Source organism: Tachyglossus aculeatus, chromosome 23, assembly GCF_015852505.1.
Source record: "Tachyglossus aculeatus isolate mTacAcu1 chromosome 23, mTacAcu1.pri, whole genome shotgun sequence".
Classification (NCBI taxonomy): Eukaryota; Metazoa; Chordata; class Mammalia; order Monotremata; family Tachyglossidae; genus Tachyglossus; species Tachyglossus aculeatus.
The window spans coordinates 27846397-27870024 of NC_052088.1; the positions used below are offsets into that span (position 1 = coordinate 27846397).

A 23628-nucleotide genomic window follows, 5' to 3' on the forward strand; every position below is an offset into this window, starting at 1 on the left:
TGACTAGGGTCAAGGAATGAACAGACAAAAATACAGCGCTCTTAAACCAATTTTTAAAATGCAAAGGGAACACACTGATACTAACTCAGGGTACCCCAAAACTCCAATTTTGAAAAGAATGAAAAATGCAACACATTTAAGATACGGCTGGGTCTGTACCTTTTTTCTGCTTGGTGATAATCCTCTCTGGTATAATGAATCACAGCCTCAAGAGCGTGGGCTTCGGCTAAGTCAGGATGGGATGAGACTAGATCTTCTGCAATCTAAAACATTGAACAACTGTCAATCCCACATAGTTGTAAAGTACCATTTTCATTTTATCAACAATTTGAATATGAATGAATACACACACAAACACACACACACTAACCTTTAATGATTCCTCAATTAAGCCTTTGTTCAGATAAGCCCGGCCTTTGAGAGCTAAAAGCACTGGGATGTTATTTCCATCAGAAACCTGGAAAACAATTTAAAGGTACTAATGGTAAATTTAGATATTTCTCAAAAGTCTTCTCCTTCAGTCTAACCAAGAGAGAGTTAAAAATCAATAAATGCGGTGTGACTCTTCTACCTCAGCTAGACGCTCCCTTATTAACTGGAGTGCTCTGCACATAGTAAGCACTCAATAAATATGACTGACTAATTACACTAGAGCTGGATTTTAAACTTATGTCTCTGGTAACAACTGGCATCTTCCTCTACTAGGCTCCTTAAGTGAAGAGGAGTGGAGAAGTGAATACAGCACAGGCCTGGAGGTCAGAAGAGCCTGGGTTCTAATCCTACCTCTGCCACTTGTCTGCTGTAAGACCTTGGGCAAGTCTCTTAACTTCTTTGTGCCTCATTACTTTCATTCATTCCTTCATTCGTATTTATAGAGCACTTACTGAGTGCAGAGCACTGTACTAAGCGCTTGGAAAGTACAATTCAACAACAGATAGAGACAATCCCTACCCAACAATGGGCTCACAGTCTAGAAGGGGGGAGACAGACAACAAAGCAAAACAGGTAGACAGGCATCAATGGCATCAATATAAATAAACGGAATTATAGATATATACGCATCATTAATAAAAAAAATAGAACAATAAAATAGTAATTATGCACATATATACACAAATGCCGTGGGGCGGGGAGAGGCCTAGAGCAGAGGGAGGGAGTAGGGTGATGGGGAGGGGAGAAGGAGCAGAGGAAATGGGGGGCTCAGTCTGGGAAGGCCTCCTGGAGGAGGTGAGCTCTCAGTAGGGCCTTGAAGGGAGGAAGAGAGCTAGTTTGGCGGATGTGAGGAGGGAGGGCATTCCAGGCCAGAGGTAGGACGTGGGCCAGGGGTTGACGGCAGGACAGGTGAGAACGAAGCATAGTGAGGAGGTTAGCGGCAGAGGAGCGGAGGATGTGGGCTGGGCTGGAGAAGGACAGAAGGGAGGTGAGGTAAGAGAGGACAAGGTGACAGAGACCTTTGAAGCCAAGAGTTTTTGCTTCATGTGAAGATTGAGAGGCAACCGCTGGGGATTATCGAGGAGGGGGGTGACATGCCCACAGCGTTTCTGTCAAGAGAAGCTCTTCTTTAAGGGGATTAAGACTGCAAGCCCCATGTGCAAAATGGACCGTGTCCAACCTGCTTAGCTTCTACCTACCCCAGAGCTTAATACAGTGTCTGTGGCACATAGTAAGTGCTTAACAAATATCATTTTTAAAAAATGGGCTAGTATATAGAGGAGGGGCCCCGGAATCAGAGGGACCTGGTTTCTAATCTGGCCCCTATACCTGCCTGCTGTGTAAATTTGGGTAAATCACAACTTCTCTGTGTCTCAGTTTCCTCATCTTTACAATGGGGCTTAAGGCTGTGAGCCCCATGTGGACCGTGGACTGTATACAATCTGATTAGCTTGCATCTATCCCAATGCTTAGTACAGTGCCTGGCACATAGCAGACGCTTAACAAATACTATTAAAAATAACTACATTTTTCTTAAAATGCAGGTGTATACTAAGAGTCCAAAATATTCCGAAACCGTGTCAAAGGGCTATAGCTTAGGCAGCTCCTGTTCCATTGGAATGACTTAGTAAGTCAGACAGAGTAGTTGGTTAGTGAACTACTGGTTCACCGTTGTTTAAACCTTAAAACTCAATTACGAATTGCATTCCTATTGAGAGACAAAGCTAGAACTAACTATCAAGGTCTGCTATAAAGTTGCAGAGTGGTAGAAGAGAGATCATCTTTGCAGATACTCTTTAAATAGTATATTTTAGATGTGGCTTGTTTTTCTCCTAGGGACCTCGAACTATGTTCCAAAATCATTAAAAAGATTAATAATACTTCACAGCTTTCAATGTTTAAACAAGTTTCCCTGGAGATTCTCTTGGAGATTTTTTTTAAAAACCAACTAGGAGTTAATCATATTAGTTGAACAAGCTTTCCAAATACTTGGGTTACTAGAGCAGTAAGTCCCGATTTTCACCATGTGAGACACATGTCCATCATACATACCCCCAGGAAAAAGAAATTTCTTCTGAAAGCTACATATGAGAATCCCAAACTAGTAGGAGATAACAGTGTAAGAGGGATCAAAGTTTGTCCTGTATAAGAAAATAAATTTGCCTTGCTAAATAGGCAGTCCTCTTTGGTTTAGACACATATAAGTCAAACAAGTGGAGTTGAGGGATCAGAGTTAGTATTAATAATAATAATAACAACCACAACAACAACAACAGCCCTAGAGGAGTTAAAAAGAATGGGGAAAGGTAGGAGAGAAAGAAGCCCCGGGGGGTAAAGACTACAGAAAATTAGAGGGAAAATGCAAACATGAAAAATACCTGTTCAAGGGTACTAATAGCTTCCTCTGCATAATCACAACCTCCGAGTTTTATCAAAGCCTCTGCTTTCAGAGAGAGGCAGAGATTCTTCTGATGAAGACCCCCTCCAGGAACAGTGATGTCTTCTAATGTCTTCAGAGCTAGGAAAATTAAGGATATTTCAGGTTTTAAAAGCTTTGCCAATTTATCCAGGAGCAGAGGTCGGAAACGAAAAGAATAGTGATTGTAGAGTAATAATACCTGAGAGTTGGATATCGATTAATTCTTAACAGTAGTTTTAGAAAAAAATATCTGCATTGATACTTAGATTTTCATTAAATAGACCTGAAGAACATTCCATTTTTAAAGGCCTGACAAACAGCATGAACTCTCAAGGAGACTTAACTAACCTCTCAGATGTGTTAAGAATGATAAAACCACTTATGTCTCTCTTAAGACTGGAACAAACTGTGTGAGAAGCCACTATCTCAGCCAAAAGAAATAAAAAAAAAAAAGAAAGAAAACCACTTTTACCTTGATTACAGGAAAGAACGGCTTCTTTATGCCTGTGCATTTTCACTTGTGTTTCTGCCAAATGATACCATCCAGCTGTACAGGAGTTGCTCTGCTGTAACCCTAATGGAACAAAATAATCAGCAAACCCCAAAATGCACCTCAGTCTATGTGAACAATTTGTCTGACCATCCCCTCGAAACTGTTTCTGACCCATTAGGAAGCTCTGAACCTCACTCCGAGAGATCAGTAGTTGGCAGTGCCTTTCATTCAGTAGCATTTATTGAGCGCTCACTGTATGCACAGCACTGTACTAAGAGATTGGGAGAATACAATACAACAATAAACATAAAATAAAACTCCTCACCCTGGGCTTCAAGGCTGTCCATCACCTCGCCCCCTCCTACCTCACCTCCCTTCTCTCCTTCTCCAGCCCAGCCCGCACCCTCCGCTCCTCTGCCGCTAACCTCCTCACTATACCTCGTTCTCGCCTGTCCCGCCATCGACCCCCGGCCCACGTCCTCCCTCCGCACATCCTCTCTTCCTCCCTTCAAAGCCCTACTGAGAGCTCACCTCCTCCAAGAGGCCTTCCCAGACTGAGCCCCCTTTTTCCTCACCTCCTCCCCATCCCCCCTGCACTACCTCCTTCCCCTCCCCACAGCACCTGTGTACATGTTTGTACAGATTTATTATTCTATTTTACTTGTACATATTTACTATTCTATTTATTTTGTTAATGATGTGCATTTAGCTTTAATTCTATTTATTCTGATGACTTGACACTGTCCACATGTTTTGTTTTGTTGTCTGTCTCCCCCTTCTAGACTGTGTGAGCCCGTTATTGGGTAGGTACCGTCTCTATATGTTGCCACTTGTACTTCTCAAGTGCTTAGTACACAATAAGTGCACACAATAAGTGCTCAATAAATACGACTGAATGAAGGAATGAATAAACAGACACGTTCCCCACCCACAACGAGCTTACGGTCTAAATTTATGCCTTGCAATTCCCCAGGCAGAGGACTCAGTTTCCAAGTCAGAGATGGGGAGCGTTACTATCGAAACACTGCTTCACTACTCTGTTCTTGAGGTCACCCTACAAGGATATATTCAAGGTATCCAAGAGCCATGGTGTGTATGAGGGGGAGAGGGGGCACCCCTTAATCAATACATTGATTGATAGAATGGATCGCTCCTGCTCTAATTTGTTCATTTAAAGCTTCTGTCCCTCCCCTGACAGGCCTTTAAAGGCCCACAGGAATGAAGCTTCAGTAACTAGGTTGACAGCTAAAACACCGGCAATGGAAGACCACCACCCATTCCCAGGCAATCAGCATGATGAGTCAATCAATTGCATTTACTGAGCGCTTACTGGGTGCAGAACACTGCAATAAACGCTTGAAAGAGTACACTACAAAAGAGTAGATAGACATGATCCTACTCACAGAGAGCTTTGAGGCTAGGGGTGGGAGGGAGGCAGAGATAAAAGTCACTCAGTTACTCGTATTTACTGAGTGCTTTCTCTGTGCAGAGCACTGTACTAAGCGCTTGGGAGAGAATAATAGAACAGAGTTGGTAGAAATGTTCCCCGCCCACCACGAGTTTACAGTCTAAGAGGATTACAGATGGTTATTTACCCAAGTGCTGTGGGGCTGAGGTGAATGTCAATGTACTGCCTAATTTGGGCTTCTCCCTATTTTAAATCCAAGTGCGATGGAAAATTCTGTGTGCCTGGCCAAAAATCTCCAGAGGATGGATCTTCAAATCATCCCTCTACTCCCACTTCCCCTTAAGCTGGCTTCTACCCTGGCCTTGGTTCAAGTTTGGCCAAGAACCTTCAATCCTGACAGCTCCCATCACATAATTACCGTCTTACGGGAGGAGGGCGAGAAGAAAGGCCTGCATCGACAAGACCGTCTGCAGGGGTGAGAACCTAACCATTGGCCTACTCTGCTCTCCGCCACACTGAAGCCAGGGAGGTAGATCACTGCAGGAGAGTTGGGGTCTGCAGGGAGTCAGTCAACTTCAAAAATAGTCTTGTCGGAGGCAAAGGTCCAGGGCCTACCCAGCCACCCAAAGCCTTGATCGGGTCCAGCTACCTTGGTAGTGGCATCTTGTCAATTCTAGCCTGGCCTGCTCTCAACACGGTGCAGCAGTGACACCGAAAACAACTCCTCTCTGGAGCACACAAAGTATTTTGGGTCCTTTTATGATATTTGTTAAGTGCTTAGTATGTGCCACGCACCGTTCTAAGCACTGGGGCAGATACAAGGTAATCGGGTTGGACACAGCCCCTGTCCCATGTGGGGCTCACAGTCCTATTCCCCATTTTACAGATGAGGGGCCTGAGGCCCAGAGAAGTGAAGAGACTTCCCCAATGTCACAGAGCAGACAAGTGGCAGAGCTAGGACAACAGTTCAGGTCCCTTCTGACTCCCAGGCATGTGCTCTTTCCAGTAGCCCACGCTGCTTCTCATGCTGTCCTGTCACAGCTTTCCAATTTGGTGCCCTCATGGAGCCTGGCCTAAAAAAATCCAGCCTCACTAGACCTTGGGCAACCTTAAGTCTTGGCAGTTGTTTCAAGACGCCTCACTACTGCCAAAGTACTCCCTCATTATCTCCCCCTCTAGACTGTGAGCTCACTGTGGGCAGGGAATGTGTCTGTTGTTATACCGTACTCTCCCAAGCGCTTATGGTGCCGTATAGTGCTTTGCGTACAGTAAGCGCTCAATAAATACGACTGAATAAATGAATACACATCTTGCATCTTCCTGCCCTCGACCTTCACAGGCTAGGTTAGAAAAGCAGCACAGAGCTGGGAGTCAGAAGGACCTGGGTTCTAATTCCAGCTCTGCCACTTGTCTGCTGTGCAACCTTAGGCAAGTCACTTAAGTTCTCTGCGCCTCTGCTACCTCAGCTGTAAAATGGGGATTAAGGCTGTGAGCCTTACTTAAGACAGGGACTGTGTCCAACCTGATTACCTTGTATCTACCCCAGTGCTTAGAACGGTGCCTGGCACATAGTAAGCACTTAACAAATACCACACAAAAAAATCATCTTCTTACCACAAACACACACACAATGCCATATTCCTCCATACACACAGATAGTTACCCAGGAACTCACTTACAAACCATATGCATAAAGCCCCCTTACACTCACTTGAAACAATACACACAGAGACACAAAAAGAAACGGGCTTACATGAAGACATCCAGAGACCTAAGGATGGGGAACGCATGCTTGGAGATGCAAGGAGGGACACATGTTCCTACAAATGCTGCCCCTGATATGAGTATGAGAGTGAGCAAAATAGAGTTTGGGGGGGGAGAGAGAGAGAGAATGCTAAGAAAAAAACAGAGAATAAGGGAAAGGCAAAAAGAAGAGTGTGGAGTCAAGTGATTATCAACAGAGAATTTTCAGAAGGGAACTAATAATGCAGTACCTCGAGTATCTGCATACTTTACCCATGTGCTGCAACCTTGAGAAGCAACATGGCTTAGTGAAAAGAGCACGGACTCGGGAGTCATGGGTTCTAATTCTGGCTCTTCCGCTTATCAGCTGTCTGACTCTGGGCAAGTCACTTAACTTCTCTGTGCCTCAGTTACCTCACCTGTAAACTGGGGATTAAGGCTGGGAGCCCCATGTGGGACACCCCAATTACCTTCTATCTACCCCAGTGCTTAGAACAGTGCTTGATACATAGTAAGCACTTAACAAATACCAGTATTATTATTATTATGGGACTTATTGGTCAGCCCCTTTTGATTATTATTTTGATTATTTCATTCCTTAAGCAGGACACAGCCTGTTATCCCTATGCAGTGGGGAGAATTGGCCCAGAGTTAGCAGAGGCAAAGGAATATTAGCATATTAGGCAAGTGTTTGGACCATTTTAAGAATATAGAGAACAGGAGGAGTGCTTGGGAAAAAAAGCAACTAAAATTGCTGAAAATAGGATGAGAGGAGAAATGCTGAGGGAGTTGCGATCAGTCTAGAGAAAAGGAGTGATTATAATTTAACAAGTTTTCACACACAGCACTGATCTTCTGTCCTCTACTTTAAGAGAGAACCAAATAAGAACAAACTTAAATTACAGCAAGATTAAATTAGATGTAAGAATGGAACTTCTTGGAATGGTGAAAATAAATAAAAATGCTTGGCTATTTATTCAGAGGGTGAGAATGAAAAACCCAATGCATTTCATATCCTTGACTCATCTCACATATTCGATCTGTCACTAAATCCACCTTGACAACACTGCTAAAATCCACCCTTCCTAGCCCTCCAAACTACCACTACACTGATTCAAGCATTATCCTATCCTTATCATAAGGATATCCTTATTTATCCTGACTATTGCATCAGCCTTCCTGAGGACTTCCCTGCCTCCTGTCTCTACCCACTGCAGCCCCTTCTCTTCACTCTGTTGCCCAGATCACTTTTCTAAAAAAAAAAAAACTTTCAGTCCAGATTTCCCCATTCATTCAATCAATCGGGCCAGTGTTGGACCATTTTAAGAACGAAGTAGAGAAATAGGAGAAAAGCTTGGACAAAAGCAACTAAAATAGAAAGCTGAAAATAGAACTTAGGAAGAAATGAATGCAGAGTACGGTACTAAAGTAAAATATAACAGAGTTAGTAGACGTTGTTCCCTGCCTACAATGTGCTTACAGTCTAGAGGGGAAGACAGACATTGATGTGAATAAATAGACTACAAATATTTCAAGGCCCTGCTGAGAGCTCACCTCCTCCAGGAGGCCTTCCCAGACTGAGCCCCTTCCTTCCTCTCCCCCTGGTCCCCCTCTCCATCCCCCCATCTTACCTCCTTCCCTTCCCCACAGCACCTGTATATATGTCTATATGTTTGTACATATTTATTACTCTATTTATTTATTTTACTTGTACATATCTATTCTATTTATTTTATTTTGTTAGTATGTTTGGTTTTGTTCTCTGTCTCCCCCTTTTAGACTGTGAGCCCACTGTTGGGTAGGGACTGTCTCTATATGTTGCCAACTTGTACCTCCCAAGCGCTTAGTACAGTGCTCTGCACACAGTAAGCGCTCAATAAATACGATTGATGATGATGATGATGAAATATGTACACAAGTTCTGTGGGGCTCAAGAACCTCCAAGTGGTTGCCCATCCACCTCCACATCAAACAGAAGCTCCGTACTACTGGCTTCAGAGAACTCACCATCTTGTCCCCTCCTACCTTGTCTCGATGATTTCCTACTTCACTCCAGCCTGCTCCCTCCGCCCCTCTACCGCCAACCTACTCACTGTACCTCAATAACATCTACCTCAGAGAAGCAGCGTGGCCCAATGGAAAGAGCACGAGCTTGGGAGTCAGAGGTCATGGGTTCAAATCCCGGCTCCACCAATTGTCAGCTGTGTGACTTTGGGCAAGTCACTTCACTTCTCTGGGCCTCAGTTACCACGTCTGTAAAATGGGGATGAAGGCTGTGAGCCCCACGTGGGACAGCCTGATCACCTTGTATCCTCCCCAGCGCTTAGAACAGTGCTTTGCACATAGTAAGCACTTAAATGCCATCATTAGTATTTATTATTATTACCTTGCGGCCGACCCCTCACCCACATCCTGTCTGGCCAGGATCTCCCTCCCCCTTCATATCCAAAAGTCCATTACTCTCTCGAACTTCAAAACCTTATTAAAAATCACATCTCCACCAAGAGGCCTTCCGCAACTAAGTGATCATTTTCCCTTCTCCCTTCTGAGTCACCCTTCACTTGGATTTGTACTATTTATTCATCGCAACCTCATCTTTTCATTCATTCAATTGTTGGGTAGGGACTGTATACGTTGCCAATTTGTACTTCCCAAGCGCTTAGTACAGTGCTCTGCACATAGTAAGCGCTCAATAAATACGATTGATGATGATGATTCAATTGTATTTATTGAGCGCTTACTGTGTGCAGAGCACTGTACTAAGCGCTTGGGAAGTACAAGTCGGCAATATATAGAGATGGTCCCTACCCAACAACGGGTTCAGCTCCACTCCACTTATACACATAGCCATAATTTAAGCTTCTTGTGGGCAGGGAACATGTCTACTGACTCTGGCACATTGTACTCTCCCAAGTGCTTAGTACAGCGCTCTGCACACAGTTAGCATTCAATAAATACGATCGTTTGATCCCAGTTTCCAAGCGTCACCCACTTGACGCAGTATGTGTACACTCACCTTTGGATAAGTTTGTGGCAGCATCTTCGTATTTCTTGTCTTGCAGTGACTTCATGCCTATGCCAATTAGACCTGGGCCGCTTTGGGGGTCCATCTCCACAAGCCTTTGGCAGCACTGCATGACCTCATCATTGAAATTTCCTAGTATTAAAGGAGAAAAAATAATTTAACTAATGTTATACCAAATTCTTAGAGATCCAAAGCTGTCCTCTTCCAAAGGAATGAACTGCATAGTCCTAAGATTCTATTTGAAACCAGGCAAATGACATCTACACTCCTTCTGTTTTGTCTCCCCTATTAAAGTGAAAGCTCCTTGTGGGCAGGGAATATGATACTTCATTATTCTGTACGTCTCTAGCCCCTAATACAGTTCACTGCAACAAGCAGATGGCTCAGCAAATGCTGCTACTACTACACTGAAACTTGCTTCCCAGAGAGAGACAGACAGACACAAAGAGAAACACACCCACACAAACACATACAATACTAACATGCCTGGATTCTTCCCCTTGCTTGATGCCAAAGTGGAAAAACATAACTGCCAAAATTAGCTATTCCCACCCAATGGAAAGAATGACTCACATGGATAAACGGGGTGTTCTTGGAAGAGAAAGGATCAGACTTTTGAAACTGGTGCCAGCCCCCGGGCATTGAATTTGCTCCCAGATTCTAAACAAGTAAAGGCGATGCTTGGCAAACCTCAAATCAAGCAGGTTGAAACCTAAGCGGACAAAGGGCCGCACCTAAGACTGAGCCCCCAATTTTTCCTCTCCTCCTCCCCTCCCCATCGCCCCCCATCCTTCCCTCTGCCCACCCCCTTCCCTTCCCCACAGCACTTGTATATATTTGTACATATTTATTACTCTATTTATTTTACTTGTACATATTTACTACTCTATTTTGTTAATGACGTGCACATAGCTATAATTCTATTTATTCTGATGGTTTTGACACCTGTCTACATGTTTTGTTTCTTTGTCTCCCCCTTCTAGACTCTGAGCCCATTGTTGGGTAGGGACCATCTCTATATGTTGCCGACTTGTACTTGCCAAGTGCTTAGTACAGTGCTCTGCACAAAGTAGGCGCTCAATAAATACGATTGAATGAACGAATGAAAGGGCACGGGACAGGAAGTCAGATTTAAGTCCCCGCTGTGGGATCTTGGGCCTATCATTTTACTTCAGCCTTAGTTTCACCTTGTAAAATGGAAAAAAAGATACGTGCTCTCCCTTCCCCACTGAACTGGGAGACCCAGAAGGGGCAGGGGCTACAACCACTTAATAAATTATCATTACACAGAAGCGCCCATCAATCAATGGAAGTTGGTAACCCCTCCATTGACCTGGAGTGAGATCCTGCTCTGGAGTGACATTGACCCCTGCCCCTCGCAGAGAGCACGAACCAAGAAACCACGGCCAAAGTGCTCCTTCCTCGTCAATGGCATTTATTGACAGCGTACTATGTGTAGAGCACTGTTCTAAGCACTTGGCAAGTACAAGTCGGCAACATATAGAGACGGTCCCTACCCAACAATGGGCTCACAGTCTAGAAGGGGGAGACAAAGAAACAAAACATGTAGACAGGTGTCAAAACCATCAGAATAAATAGAATTATAGCTATGTGCACAGCATTTACAAAATAGAGTAGTAAATATGTACAAGTAAAATAAATAGAGTAATAAATATGCGCTTGGGAGAATTCAATATAGTTAGGAGACATGTTCCTTGCCCAAAAGGAAGATATCCTCTAGACTCTAAGCTCGTTGTGGGCAGGGAACATGTCTTTTTCCCCAAAGAACCAACCCTCCTTTCCTCTTTTCCCACTCCTTCTGCAACACCCTTGCACTTGGATTTAATCACCTCCCTCAGCCCCACAGCACTTATTTACCTAGCCATAAGGTATGTATATTAATTTCTCTCTCCCCCTCTAGACTGTATGCTCACTGGGGGCAGGGAAAGTCAACACCAACTCTATTATAGTGTACTCTCCCAAGTGCTCAGTAGAGTGCTCTGCACACAGTAAGCGTTCAAATACAATAACCACCCAAATAACCTCAAACCCAAAGACTCATGATAAGGGTACAGTTATCCAACACAGAAGGCACAACTTACCAGACTGAATTAAATGCAAAGTAAGTACTTCTAATGGGTAATGCACGGTGGGATAAATCACCAACATATCTTCACAGGCCTTCCTCAGCCTGGCTGTCTCATGAGGAACCTTGCAAAGATAGAGAGAAAATACGGCATTAATATGGCAAAATACGGTTCACTGCTAGAATACTAGCAATGTGGATTTATCTGGACATAAAACAGGAGCCTGGAAAAGTAGCCTTACTCTAGATAAACACTGAATGAGATCTTTGTAGAGCATTTGGTGATCTTCGCTAGGAATGTGGTCTGCAGATTTCACTGCATTCTCAAATGCAGTTAAAAGCTGAAACAGAGAATACATATATGAGAAGAGTACAGGAGAAGGAGAACAGCAGGCTAAAAATGTCTCTCCCAACAGTGAATATCTCAGCCTGAGCCTTTTCTGCATGATCTTGACAGGCTCTCAGTTTCAGTAGTTTTTCCTACTGAGGCTGTCGATCGTCAAGTCAGAAAGGATGGAGGCCCATTAACTTAAGCAGTTGAAGCCACACCCTGAAAAAGCAACTATATTAAGTGGAGGTAAGAAACCCAGTTTTTCACCCCACCTCTCCACTGGAACTGCTGTATGACCTTGGGTAAGTCATTTAACCTATTTGGGCCTCGGTTTCCTCATCATAGAATAATATTCTTGCTCCCTCAACTCTTTGACGGATACACACTGATCTGCTTTTCGTGACTGCACTCCAGTACTAAATACTTACGTTTGTGTTTGACAGGTAGTCAGCGCTTAGAAAACAAGAAAAAAAGCAACAAAATCAAGAAGTTTGTCCCATGGGACAGACCCTAGAGGCTGCCCTATCCACTAGGCCACACTGCTTCTCGGTGTTCCTGAGACAGTTAAGTTGTATTGTGTATTCGGGACATTACCAGTTGCTGGGTTTCATTATTTTGATCCTCTGCACAGCCAGCCAATAACTGGGTCATTCTTTTCCATAGTTGGTGTAATTCTGGTTTCTCGGCCCCTTCCTCCTCTCTGCTTTTGATCAGCTTGTGCCAGGTCCGGGCCACCTGTCAAAAGGGAGAGTCATCCGGGCAATGAGCTGGGGATGGCCTGCTTAAAAAAAGACTGGCTAATAGCCCCAACACCTGGGATGTTCTCCATGATGAGGGATGATCTGGATTAGACGGAGCCACATCCAAACGGTCAAGTATTCGGGAAGACGAGATCTATCCCCAACCAAAAATGCACTACTTCAATCTGGACTGTGAGCCCACTGTTGGGTAGGGACTGTCTCTGTGTGTTGCCAATCTGTACTTCCCAAGCGCTTAGTACAGTGCTCTGCACACAGTAAGCGCTCAATAAATACGACTGATGATGATGACGATGATCTGGGACCACAGGGATGGCTTATTTGGTCACCCAGACTCTGTTCTAAAGAAAAGATTCTCCCCACCCTCCTTTTAAATTTAAGATCCATGGCCCCTCCTCATGGTGAAAGAGAGACCGTAGTGAAATTTATTTTTACTAAAAGTCACCCCCTCGATAAGTAGCCAACTAACCTCCAGATGTTTCTTTTCTTGGTGATACAGATCCACAAGCTTCTTACAAACATCACACCACTTCTGCTTGTCATTGCTGAAAAGGGACAAACACACACACACGTTTTTTTTTCCTTGTTCAAAATAGTAAGGTTGGTCCTGTTCTTCCCCGTTTACAATTTCATGGGATAGTTTCCTTCTAAAATGAAAATAGCAGTGAACCTCCATTACAGAAACTAGAAATTAAACATATAAGGGCATGACTTTTTATTTCCACAATTAAAGGCTAAATGGGAATTAAATCCCTGTTCTCCTTTTCCCTTAGACTGTGAGGCCCATGCGGGACACGGACTGTGTCCACCTGATACCTTGTACCTTCCCTAGAGCTTGCCACAGTGCTTGTCTCATATTAAACAATAAATAATAATAATAATGGCATTTGAGTGAAAATGGGCATTGGCGACAGGGATGAGGGGAGGCTAAGTAAAATTGTTAAATGGCAAACTGGGAGACAGCATAAGGTTTCCATTTTGCTGGGCAGCAACATTTAGTCAAGACAACTAGCAGATTTGGTACCTTTCTAATTCCACCTTATAAATTAACCCCTACCCCAAAGTACTGATTACCTTTCATAGAGGTCCAAGAGTTTTTGGTAAACACTGGGTAAGTCTTCCTTGGCATTTGTTTGGTTAGACTTTTCATACAAACTAGCTAACCCCTGAATGGATGAAACAAAAAAAAAGTAGTTAGCCTTGCCTCAATGCCTAAAATTCATAATATGAAATTTCCAGTCATTTATTCCCTCATTAATCCAGGAAAATGCACAGATAAACTGGAATATTTCTTTGGGACAAAAGTCAGTGCCCAATTACACACACCCACCCCAAAAAAAGAACAAACAAGTCCCCCACTTTTGCAAAGCACTTGAACGATCAATAGTTTTTCTATAGTATAAGTTCAAATGAAAACAGAATCTAATTGACTAAAAAGAAACGAGAATGCCTTAAACACTGCTCGGCTTTCAGTAACCAATCATCACACTTTCAAAAGGAAGTCGTACAGTCTACAGAAAAAAAAAACATAAGAACAGGAGTCAGGAGACCCGCATTCAAATCCCAGTTCAGCCACTAGCTTGTTGGTGTGACCTTGGACAAGTCTCTTATCCTCTCTGGGCCACAGTTTCCTCATCTGTAAAATGGGGATAAAATAGATGGAGAAACCCCGGTGGCACTGGGATGGTGCCTGAACCACCCCAGGGTTTAGCACATTAAATGCCATAATTAAATTCTAGCAAAACATCAAGGCTTCATAAATGCAACAGCATTAGACATCTGGATCCACGTTTTCCTAGGGAAACTAAATGAGTGAACTGTCCCTCCCTCTCTACTGCCAAATCTTACTGACCTACTCCTATCAGCAAGACTCATTCTCCCTCACTGTCACTTGGATCCCATCACTCCCTTTCCAGAGGTCTAAAAAGACTCCCCGATTTCCTCTTGTCTCTCAAAGAAAATGAAAGCTTCGCATCTAGGCCCTCCACTAATCAATCTTGCTTTACCTAAACACCCTTATCTCTGGTCAAAAAGGGTTTGCGTTGTCTCCAGTTAAAAAAAATCTCCTTTATTTTCCAAATGTAAAAACCTCTGATCCACCATCATTTGTGCTATTTCCCCAGCCTAGCATTCCCTCCCATTTACTGGGAGTCAGGAGACCAAGGCTCTGGGCCCGGCGCCACCACTTGTCTGCTGTGTAACCTTGGATAGGTCACTTAGCTTTGTTGTGCCTCAGTTTCCTCACCTGCAAAATGGAGATGATACCTCTTCTCCCTCCCCCTTTAAGCTGTGAGCCCCTTGTGAGACAGGGACTGGATCTAAACTGATTGTACTGTACCACCTCAGTACTTGGCAGAATTTTTGGCACATAGTATGTGCTTAATAACTACTACTAAAACATGTGAAAATATATATATGTAGAATGTGTTAAGTGCTTACTATGTGCCAGACACCATACTAAGCGCTGGGCTAAATACCAGCTAATCAGGTTGGACATGGTCTATGTCCCACATGGGTCTAACAATCTTAATCCCCGTTTTATGGTGGGGGAAACTGAGGCACAAAGAAGTACTGAGAAGCAGCGTGGCCTAATGGATGGACCATGGGCCTAGGAGTCAGAAGGACCTGGGTCCTTGTCCCGGCTCCACCTCGTGTCTGCTGTGTGACCGTGGGCAAGTCACTTCACTTCTCTGTGCCTCAATTACCTCATCTTTAAAATGGGGATCAAGACTGTGCGTCCCACTTGGGACATGAACTGGGTCCACGTGGATTACCGTATAGAACAGCACCTGGTACCCAGTAAGAATTTAACAAATACCAATTTAAAAAAAAAAAAATGAAGTGACTTGCCCAAGAACACACAGGAGGCAATTGGCAGAGCAGGGATTAGAACTCAGGTCCTCTGACTCCCAAGTCTGTGCTCTACCCACTAGACCACGCTGTTTCTCAGCAACTAATACCTAACCTCGACCCACATTTTTTTTAATGGCATTTATTAAACGCTTACTATGTGCAAAGCACTGCTCTAAGCGCTGGGGAGGTTACAAGGTGATCAGGTTGTCCCACGGGGTGCTCACAGTCTTCATCCCCATTCTACAGATGAGGCAACTGAGGCCCAGAGAAGTTAAGTGACTTGCCCAAGGTCACATAGCTGACAATTGGCAAAGCCAGAATTTGAACCCATGACCTCTGACTCCAAAGCCCAGGCTCTTTCCACTGAGCCACGCTGCACTTGAGATTTGGGGTCAAGCCCAGTTTAGACGCGCATTTTAGAGGTTCGGTTATTCATTCATTCAATCGTATTTATGGAGCGCTTACTGTGTGCAGAGCAATGTACTAAGCGCTTGGGAAGTATACGTTGGCAACGTACAGAGATGGTCCCTACCCAACAGCGGGCTCACAGTCTAGAAGGGGGAGACAGACAACAAAACAAAACATATTAACAAAATAAAATAAACAGAATATGTACAAGTAAAATAAATAAATAAATTGAGTAATAAATACGTACAAACACATATACATATATACAGGTGTTGTGGGGAGGGGAAGGAGGTAAGGCGGGGGGATGGGGAGGGGGAGGAGGGGGAGAAGGAGGAGAGGGCTCAGTGTGGGAAGGCCTCCTGGAGGAGGTGAGTTCTCAGTAGGGCTTTGAAGGGAGAAAGAGAGCTAGCTTGGCGGATCATCATCATCATCAATCGTATTTATTGAGCGCTTACTGTGTGCAGAGCACTGTACTAAGCGCGCTTGGGATGTGCGGAGGGAGGGAATTCCAGGCCAGGGGGAGGACATGGGCGGGGATCGGCGGCGGGACAGGCGAGAACGAGGTACAGTGAGGAGGTTAGGAGTGGAGGGTGCGGGCTGGGCTGTAGAAGGAGAGAAGGAAGGTGAGGTAGGAGGGGGTAAGGGGGTGGACAGCCTTGAAGCCCAGGGTGAGGAGTTTCTGCCTGATGCATAGGTTGATTGGTAGCCACTAGAGATTTTTGAGGTTACTGCATCTTGAGCGTGACCAAACCTTGCCGTTCGGCTCAGACTAACGTTTGGACTTCCTCCTTACCTGCCAGGCCAACAGCTGGTTGGGTTCAAGTTCGGCAGCTTTCTTGTAGGCCCCTTGGGCCTGATCCGGTTGCTCGAGCTCTGCGGCGGCCACTCCAATGAACACCCAGGCATTGTAATTGTTTTTCTCTTGTTTCAGTACCGCCTGCTCAGAGAAAGGAAACAATGGTTCATTTAAGTTATGCCCAATCCCAAAAAATAAGTGTAGACCCCATCCCTCTCAGTAGAAAACCCCTTGACACTGTACTGAATGTCCCTGTCAGACTCAGCATAATTCAACGGTTACTGCTGGCTCTCTGCCCTGTGTCTGATCTGATCATTTTCTACCGACCCCAGTGCTGGGCAAATAGTAGGCACGTAATAGACACCATAATTTTTCCACATCTAATCCCAGCTGAGGCACAGAGAAGTTAAATAACTTGACCAAGGTCACACAGCAGATGAGTGGCAGAGGCAGGATTAGAACCCAGGTCCGTGCTCTATCCACTAGGCCACAATGCTTCCCAAATACCTGAGAAAGAACAGTGTCACTTATGAAACACCACCGATACCAGTACTCAGGTGTCTTGGACAGCTGGCAAGACCACAGAAATAAAGCTCTGGGCATCAATGCCTTCATGGAGCTAAACTTATTCCTTTGGGCAGTGGGATTATAGAAGAGCACTTTTGAAACAAGCTTTGTAACCAATATACTGCAAGTTACAGCTCATGACAGAGAAAACATTCAATAAATACAACTGGTCAGTTAATATTCAAGCATCTTCATTCAGACAAAATAAAGCAATCAACTGTATTTGTTGAGTGCTTACGGTGTGCAGAGTGCTGTACTAAGCGCTTAGGAGAGTAGGATAAGACAGAGTTGGTAGATATGTTCCCTGCCCACAAGTTTACAGACTAGAGAGCCATACTGAAATCATGGTTTTCACTAAATGATTACAATCTTGCTACGGTAAAATACAACAGCTTCAAAACACAATAACAAGAAGTACCTTTAGGCTATGCCTGTGCCCAGCCGGATTAACCTCTACCTAACCCAGCATTTAGAACAGTGTTTGACCCATAATAAGCATTTAATAATAGGTAAAGTGCATTTAATTGAATCAGGGATTTATGTGTTCATAGGTAATCAGCCAAATGCTTACACTCTGGGCAATGGTTTTGTGACCTGAATTCTGACTGTAAGACCCTTGCATGCTAGGATCACGTCTACAGACTTCATTGTATTGTTCTCTCTCCCAGCTGCTTGGCACAGTATTCTGCAAAGTGCTCTGCACTTTGCTAAGGAAGCAGTATGGTGCAGTAGACAGAGCACAGGCTTGGTAGTAAGAATAATAATGATGGTATTTGTTAAGCGCTTACTATGTGACAAGCACTGTTCTAAGTGCCGGGGTAGATACAAAGTTATCAGGTTGTTCCATGTGGGGCTCACAATCTTAATCCCCATTTTACAGGTGAGGTAACTGAGGCACAGAGAAGCTAAGTGACTTACCTATGGTCACACAACAGATAAGTGGTGGAGTTGGAATTAGAACCAGCGTGGCTTGGTGACAAGGGCATGGGTTCTAATCCCGGCTCCGCCGCTTAGCTGTGTGACTTTGGGCAAGTCACTTAACTTCTCAGTGCCTCAGTTACCTCATCTGTGAAAAGTGAGGATTATGAGTGTGAGCCCAATGTGGGACAGGGACTGTGTCCAACCTGATTAACCTGTTATCTACCCCAGTGCTTAGAACAATGACTGGCACACAGTAAGCGCTTAACAAGTACCATAATTATTACTAAGCACTGCATAATTTCAAAAGATGGATGGAATTGCTGTTGACCGCTCATTTAATGTTGCAACAAAATGACATTTTGAGAACAGCCTTTCCGAAACTAGAACTGAGAAAGGACCAGTCATCTACCGAAACACCCACACTATTGTTTAGCTATGTATCTTCAATCAATCAATGGTATGTACTAAGCACTTAGTATGTGCAAAGCACTGGATTAAGCACCTGGGAATGTGCAATACAACAGAGTTGGTAGAAACATTCCCTGTCCACAAGTCTTGGAGATCTAAAACCAGGGGAAACATACCATGGGCTACATTTCCTTTGCTGAGTTAAACATATCCCTTTGAGCAGTGTGATTATGGAAGGGATTTTTTTTAATTACTTGCTCTTTCCTTTTCTACACAGTAGTAATACTAATAGTGGAATTTACTCCCATTCGGCGCAGTTCACTGTACCAATCGCTTGGGCAGTTCAGAATAATACTAGTGGAAGACACAAACATAAAACTGTTTACAACAGTCAAAACAAACTGAGCAAACATATGCGTGAGTGCTGAAGAGAAGGGAAAGAGGTTCATAAGTGCGAGGTAGCCAATAAACTTCCTGTTATTCAATACTTAAATCTGTTACAGTAAAATACCTGCTTTTTCGGCTGCTTACTTCCATTTTCTCTGCTTGTCCTGTCTGCCTACTTTAAGTTCGACTGCTTCTGTAAACACATCTTGTTAGCATGAAAGATCCACTCTCCCTATTTCAAAAAGCATGTGAATTCAGGTCCAGGGGACGATGAGCTGAATGTAGCAGCGGGGTAAAGTAGAATTTAATGATGTATTTGCGGACATCACCTTTGTCTCATGCAGTCTCCCAGATCTGAACATTAATTCCTTTAAAAGTGCAGCAGAATCAAGCTTCAAAATCGCCTTTTGAGACCAGTCAGTAGGGGCCTCAGACTTTTTTCAGGCTGTCCACGGCCGGACTTCCTCACCTGTCTGAGAAGCCCTCAACACAGCCTGCGGAGGTTTAACAGCAAAATCCCCTCTCCACCGGGCTGAGGACATAGAGGAGGAGGGGACTTTTGGATCCCAAAGGAGCCCCTATGCGCCACACCTAGTTCAGAAATAGGATCCAGGCATATCAGAAAATAATCTGATGCCTGAAATTTCAATTTTCAAGTATGTGTAGTGTTTGCTCTAAAGGGGTTCAAGTAAATGTCTGCCTTTAATTATATTCTGACGAAAATGATTTTACATGATTATACCAGAATAACATCACATTTAAATTGAAGTACAATATGCACTGATTATTAATATAAATTCCTTAATTTAGAATATGTGATTGGTGTAACTTTTCAATCCTATTCTTTTTTTCAGGAGTATCCTTAGCATCAGCCTCCTCTCTGATCTCCCATCCTCCTGTCTCTCCCCACTTCAGTCTATACTACACTCTGCTGCCCGGATTATCTTAGTGCAGAAATGCTCTGGGCATGTTACTCCCCTCCTCAAAAATCTCCAGTGACTGCCTGTCAACCTACGAATCAAGCAAAAACTCCTCACTCTCGGCTTCAAGGCTCTCCATCACCCCTCCTATGTCACCTCCTTTCTCTTCTTCTCCAGCCCAGCCCGCACCCTCCGCTCCTCTGCCGTTAACCTCCTCACTGTACCTCATTCTCATCTGTCCCGTTGTCGACCTCCGGCCCACGTCCTCCCCCTGGCCTGGAACGCCCTCCCTCCACACATCCGCCAAACTAGCTCTCTTCCTCCCTTCAAAGCCCTACTGAGAGCTCACCTCCTCCAAGAGGCCTTCCCGGACTGAGCCCCCCTTTTCCTCTCCTCCTCCCCATTCCCCCTGCCCTACCTCCTTCCCCTCCCCACAACACTTGTATATATATTTGTACAGATTTATAACTCTATTTTACTTGTACATATTTACCATTCTATTTATTTTGTTAATGATGTGCATATAGCTTTAATTCTATTTGTTCTGATGATTTTGACACCTGTCTACATGTTCTGTTTTGTTGTCTGTCTCCCCCTTCTAGACTGTGAGCCCGTTGTTGGGTAAGGACCGTCTCTATATATTGCCGCCTTGTACTTCCCAAGCGCTTAGTACAGTGCTCTGCACACAATTAGCACTCAATTAATACGACTGAATGAATGAATACCTACAATTTCATTTTGGCAAAATAAAAAATGAAGGATTACCTTACAGTGTTTTAAAGCTTCTTTGTATTCCTTATTTCTTATTGCATCTCTGGCATTTTTCAATGCTGCCTTCACTTCCTTACTTGACATTCTGTTAAGAAAAAAAACATAGATGTTGCTTTTAAAGGTCATCTTCAGAACCCCACATTCTTGTTCTAATCATTTTCCCTCTCATCTTTGGTCTTCAGATTCTTGAAAACGACTGTCAGTTTTTCAGCTTTAGTGCTTCCTCTGGGAGAAATCTTATAGGCGAAGGTAGAGATTTATAAATGCTGGCTTTCTGAAGGGGTTAAGCAAGCACGAGTCACCTCATTATTACAGATTAAACTATTCAAGGCAGTAAGAAATGAACGGAAAGAAAATTTCCTTGATAAACAGCGAGGAATACGCTTCTCTTACCGGCTCTTCCGAGGTAGCCTCTATAGTTTTCTATGAAAGAAAGAGGAACTGAAAGGCAGAAATTAAATGAAAACTATAAATAAAATGTGAAGTCCTCAGTGTCAAGGATGAGAGGAGCCTTATTTTCTAAAACTTTCTGGTGGACTAATCCCACGCATTGCACAATGGATACACAGTATCATTACTACTACTAATCTTCAGACTAGACAGACACCACCATAAACAGAGGACCTGGGTCCTAATCCCAGTCCCTGTGACCCTGGACAAGTCACTTCACTTCTTTGTGCCTCGGTTTCCTCATCTGTAAAATAGGGAAAAGATGCCTGTTCTCCCACCTACTTACACTAAAAGGGCAGGGGCTGTGGTCCAACTTGATTAACCTGAATCTAACCCAGTGCTTAGAACAATGTGTGACCCATAGGTTGCGCTTCACGCATGTAATAAATAATAATAATCAGCCAAAGGGCACTGTGTCAAAATCTCCCCCAAGAGGGTGATTTTCTGATTTTTGCTTCCTCTAGTCTCCATTCCTTGTTGGGTGGGAAAACCAAGTCAAGAAGAAAAGAGGATTATTTCAGGTATTTAATGGAAAACAGTTCCAAGCCCATGACTCCGCTAAAGTCTCCTCCTACTATAACTGCTCATCCCTTCTGTTCCCGATTAAAGCCGGAGAATGGTAGGAAGGGGAAATAGAGCCGGAACTGCTTGCTTTAAAGCTGTACGATGGAAGGGGAACAGGTGAAGCAGAAGAAGCTCGCTGTGAGCAGGGAATGTGTCTATTGCTATATTGTACTCCCCCAAGCGCTTAGTGCAGTTCTTTGCACAGAGTAAGTGCTTGATAAATAGGACTGAATGAATGAAGAAGAAAAATTAGGAAAGGAGGAGCAGAAAGACATTTTAAAAAGAGGTTTTTGCGATTTAACTAATGGAATAAAGGCATCTTTCCCCCTCTCCTCCAAATGGCATACTCGACGTGGCATCCAAGCCGTTTGGGAAGTACAAAAAAGCAAAGTGACACCTTCTCTGCTCTTGAGGAGCTTACTCTCCTACTCCCCTGAGCTCAACCCTGCTATCTCCTAACACAGGAGGGGGCAGACCCAAGGCAGCCTCAGATCCAATAGTTCCACCCGAGCTCTAACAGGTAGGCAGGCAACGGGCTTTTGGTCTAAGAGCAATACAGAAAAATACAGAAAAGAAATAACTTCCGTAGGACTGTTTCTGGACCATATTTGTTCCCTTACCTGCCACTTCGATTGGATCAAGTTTCTAAATACGGATTTCAGAGGGCTATTTGTGTGGCCACGTGTACTGACTTTGTTTGGATGGGTCAACAGATCTTACTGTGCGCTCTGCTTGAAGTCTTTCCCGGTTGAAGTTCCTGCAAATTAAGAAGACATACTGTTTTTGTTTCATGCGAGTTCCTGGCACAAGTCAACCACCTCAGGACAGCCCCCATGAGAACACCTCTCTACCCTTCAAGACCAAGTTGCCATTTTTCATACTTCTCAGTTATTTTATTCTTATTTTTATCCGGAATGAGATCTCTCACAGCATATATCCCCACCCTGAGGACGCACGCTGTAGTCATTTGGGCTGAAAATGGGTTCTGCAGGGAAGAAAATTTCATGGACATTTTTTTTTTAAAATGGTATCTGTTAAGCGCTTAATCTGTGCCAGGCACTGTATAAGCACTGGGGTAGATCCAAGCTCATCAGGTTGGACACAGTCCCTGCCCCACATACTAATAATAATTAATAATTTTTGGTATTTGTTAAGCACTTACTATGTGTGAAGCACTGTTCTAAGCACTGGGGAGGACACAAGGTAATCAAGTCTCAATCCCCATTTTCCAGAGGAGGTGACTGAGGCACAGAGCAGTGAAGTGACTTACCCAAGATCACAGAGCAGACAACTGGCAGAGCGGGGATTAGAACCCAGGTCCTTCCGTCTCCCAGGCCCGTGCTCTAATCCACTAGGCCACGCTGCTTCTCACTGGGCCATACCCCTGCTTCTCACTGGGCCATACCCCCCACCAACCCACTGGCTCGTGGCCCTCCGTGCCCCAAAAGAAATATGACCGGCAGGAACGAGAGAGTGTGGGTGGCACTAGAATCAATGCCATCACACAAATTCTTAATCCTGAAATGTCAGGTGCACAGTTTCAGGTGGGAGACTCCATTATCACTTGACACAGTGCTATGGTTCGGGTTCAAGAATGGCACTAATAAAAAAATGTTATGCATGTGTGCCTCACAACACCATTCCTTCCACATCATATCCTTGGCTCCATTATGGGGTTCACTATTTCTTCCATCAGGTGTCACGATGTTCCCAAAGTCTCTGATCTCAGGGCAGTCACCCTATTTCGGATTCCTGCACACCAAGCTGATCTGTCTCCTACAGTTGCTTCTGAGCTGTTCACTGCTATGTGGTATTTGATTAGTTGTTAAACCCTTACTATATGCTGCACACTGTACTAAGCGCTGGGGTGGATACAAGATAATCAGGG

General features: G+C 44.1%; 1 protein-coding gene across 6 annotated transcripts in view; it reads right to left on the reverse strand.

Moving 5' to 3' along the window:
• The window catches only part of TTC37 (tetratricopeptide repeat domain 37), an 89356-nt gene that overhangs the window by 54912 nt on the left and 10816 nt on the right, over positions 1-23628 (reverse strand). For 2 of the 6 annotated variants that reach the window (XM_038765598.1, XM_038765599.1), the window contains exons 2-14: positions 22361-22497; positions 20721-20811; positions 16750-16893; positions 13770-13861; positions 13165-13240; positions 12532-12672; positions 11849-11947; positions 11623-11731; positions 9512-9652; positions 3324-3425; positions 2811-2950; positions 371-457; positions 160-263 (exon numbers count right to left, since the gene is read on the reverse strand). In XM_038765598.1, the coding sequence (XP_038621526.1) occupies positions 160-263; positions 371-457; positions 2811-2950; positions 3324-3425; positions 9512-9652; positions 11623-11731; positions 11849-11947; positions 12532-12672; positions 13165-13240; positions 13770-13861; positions 16750-16893; positions 20721-20810 (1325 nt within the window). In that variant the 5' untranslated portion in view covers position 20811; positions 22361-22497. Of the gene's footprint in view, positions 1-159; positions 264-370; positions 458-2810; positions 2951-3323; positions 3426-9511; positions 9653-11622; positions 11732-11848; positions 11948-12531; positions 12673-13164; positions 13241-13769; positions 13862-16749; positions 16894-20720; positions 20812-20895; positions 21001-21119; positions 21168-22360; positions 22498-23628 lie in introns of those variants that run through there. The other 4 variants (XM_038765601.1, XM_038765600.1, XM_038765603.1 and 1 more) reach the window with 4 other exon arrangements.